We start from the raw sequence: 2,316 nt of genomic DNA on the forward strand, positions 1-2,316 counted from the left end.
TGACGTGGGCTCTGCTCTGCGGCACGGGAAGCCGCGTGGGGCTGTGCATCCGCTGCCTGGAATTACGGCCACGCTTCCCGGCACGCCTGCCGGCGAGGACCCTCATCCCCCTGCCCTTGTTTGTGGTTGTGGTTGGACCCAGGGCCACCCTCGTATGGCGTGCGCTGCCCTTCCTCCCGCTGCTGGTGAACAGCTCTCCTCCCCCGGGGGCCTCTGGATCGCTCTGCTGTTGAAATACTCCAGACTTTCTCAAAATCACAGTATTTCTGCTCAGCCTCTCATTTCTGCGTTTCCTAATTCAGCTGCTTAGAATTTTGGGGTAATTATTGAATCTTAAAAAAAAAAAAAAAAATTCTTCACCAAATCTCCCTGCTGTTTCTGCAGCGTTTCTCCTGAAATGGCCACAATCTGAGGAGCTGCTGTTACTGGTGGTGGGGTGCTGGAAGGGGGTCCCCACCGTTAGGAGCAGCAGCAACGCTCCCTCGCTGGACAAACTAAATTGAAATTTGTCTGCAGAGGGTTTTTTGATGCCAGGCGGAGGGCTCGGCCGGTGCCAAGGGTGGCTGCAGGGCCCCGCCCCTGCCTACCCCCGGGCAGGCGCGTAGGGTGAGACCGGAGCTGCTTTGCCTTGTCTGTCGTCCACAGAACCTGCTAAGGAAACTCAGTAAGTTAAATGGAACTTTCACAGCAGCCTTCGGCTCTGCTCCGCGCTCCCAGCACCGGCAGCGGCCGTTTGTCCCCGGCAAGGTGTCTCCTGGCCCTTCCTGCCCCAAGGGAATCCTCGTTTTGTCAAAGGGGGAAGCAGCAGGCGCAAGGGCTGGAAGGAGCCGGCCGCGGTCCCTGCGGCGTTGGAGGGGGCTGTTCGGCTTTGTGTGCCTGTGGCTTCGGCGGTGGTGTTTGTTTTCTTTTCTCCTCTCCCTCCTACAGCTTCAAAAATTAACTTGCCTTGGGAGTTGTTCAAAATCTTTTCCTTTCTCCGAGATGATGGATAAGCCATGTAACTGATTGTCATGGCCCTGGAGAGCATAAACATCTTCGGCAGTTTAAAATAAAACCTCCCCACTTTTTGGTTAATAAGTGTTGAAAGAAGCATAAATGGGAATAACGGAGGATTTCCATGACTAACAAGATGACCACATCAGTGAACGTTGTTTGGGGTTAAAAATGACTCAGCTTTTGCTTCCCTAGGGGAAGATGTTTTATCCCAGCGCAGGAGAGGCTGCCAACGGCACTTTGAAGGTCTGGCAAACGCGACGCAGCCTGGATCCTGAACCGGGAAGTGTTTGAATGCGTAGTTAAAAAAAAAAAAAAAAAAAAGTCCTAAACTCCGCTCCATGTGTGCAGATTTCTTGGAGATAAAGGAGCCCACAGCTTCATCCCGCCTGTGCTGACTCTTTTCTTTTCCAAAGCCCTTTCAGATGTTTTCACTTTTCTGCTTGCTTTGTTGAAAGATGTAAAAATTTAAGCCAACCACAAAGTAAACATTTCAAAACTTTCTATTCTGAAAATTAGTGACATTTTCCAAATCCCTCGAATTCCATCTCTGCGCCGCCAGAAATGACGATGTTTGGGGGTTTTTTTTTTTGCTTGACAAATTTTCCAGGCAGATTTTTGTTTATTGATAACCTTTCGTTTCTTTTTCAAAGAAAATAGATTTATTATCCAGTAGAAACACTAGATACGTAGATGTCTTGTCAAAATAAAGCAGGTTTTCTTTATTAGAGTGAAATCGTAATGAACTCATCTGCTTCCAATATTTATAAAGAGTAGGGAAGGCCATTAATTCTACTGCTTGTGAATAAAACCATCTGTGATTTCTTTCCATTTGATGTGTTTTGGTTTCAATATACATTTTTCACAAATAAGTGCAGGGATTTTTTGTGAAAATGTCACATTCAGAATCTCATAAAGAAGGAACGCAAAGAGGGGAAACGAAATGTTTTGTTAGCTAAGTAATTTCTCACCTTGCGCAGAGAATAAGGCCCGTGCCAACTTTAACACATCAGGCGACAGAATTACATGTTGGGCTCTAATGCGATCCGTGACGTGTAACAAGGCAAATCGAGCATGTTGGGAAGTTTGTTTTCCCTTGGGAATCACACAGCGCATTTAACCTAATCTGTCCTGACACGTGAATTATAACATTATGAGCTTCTTCAGGGAAGCAAAACGGTAGATGCCTCCTTTTAAAGCAAAGCAGAAGTTAATAAAGGGGGCGACGTGTCAGGGAGAAAAAGCCCAATCAAGCCGTAGTGCAATTCTCCCAAGGAAACGGGTCCTAGGCTGGGGGTTTTCCACCAGAAACGTTGGAAGTCT

The 2,316-nt window shown here is 47.3% G+C and overlaps 1 protein-coding gene across 1 annotated transcript in view; it reads left to right on the forward strand.

Annotated features, from left to right (window-relative positions):
• Positions 1–1,566, forward strand: part of MVB12B (multivesicular body subunit 12B) — a 69,680-nt gene extending 68,114 nt beyond the window's left edge. The window contains exon 11 of the mRNA XM_035903014.1: positions 1,189–1,566. Within this exon, the coding sequence (XP_035758907.1) occupies positions 1,189–1,287 (99 nt within the window). The 3' untranslated portion in view covers positions 1,288–1,566. The remainder of the gene's footprint in view (positions 1–1,188) is intronic.
• The last annotated feature ends 750 nt before the right edge of the window (positions 1,567–2,316 follow it).

The sequence above is a fragment of the Egretta garzetta genome, unplaced genomic scaffold (assembly GCF_000687185.1).
Source record: "Egretta garzetta isolate BGI_Z169 unplaced genomic scaffold, ASM68718v1 scaffold341, whole genome shotgun sequence".
NCBI lineage: Eukaryota > Metazoa > Chordata > Aves > Pelecaniformes > Ardeidae > Egretta > Egretta garzetta.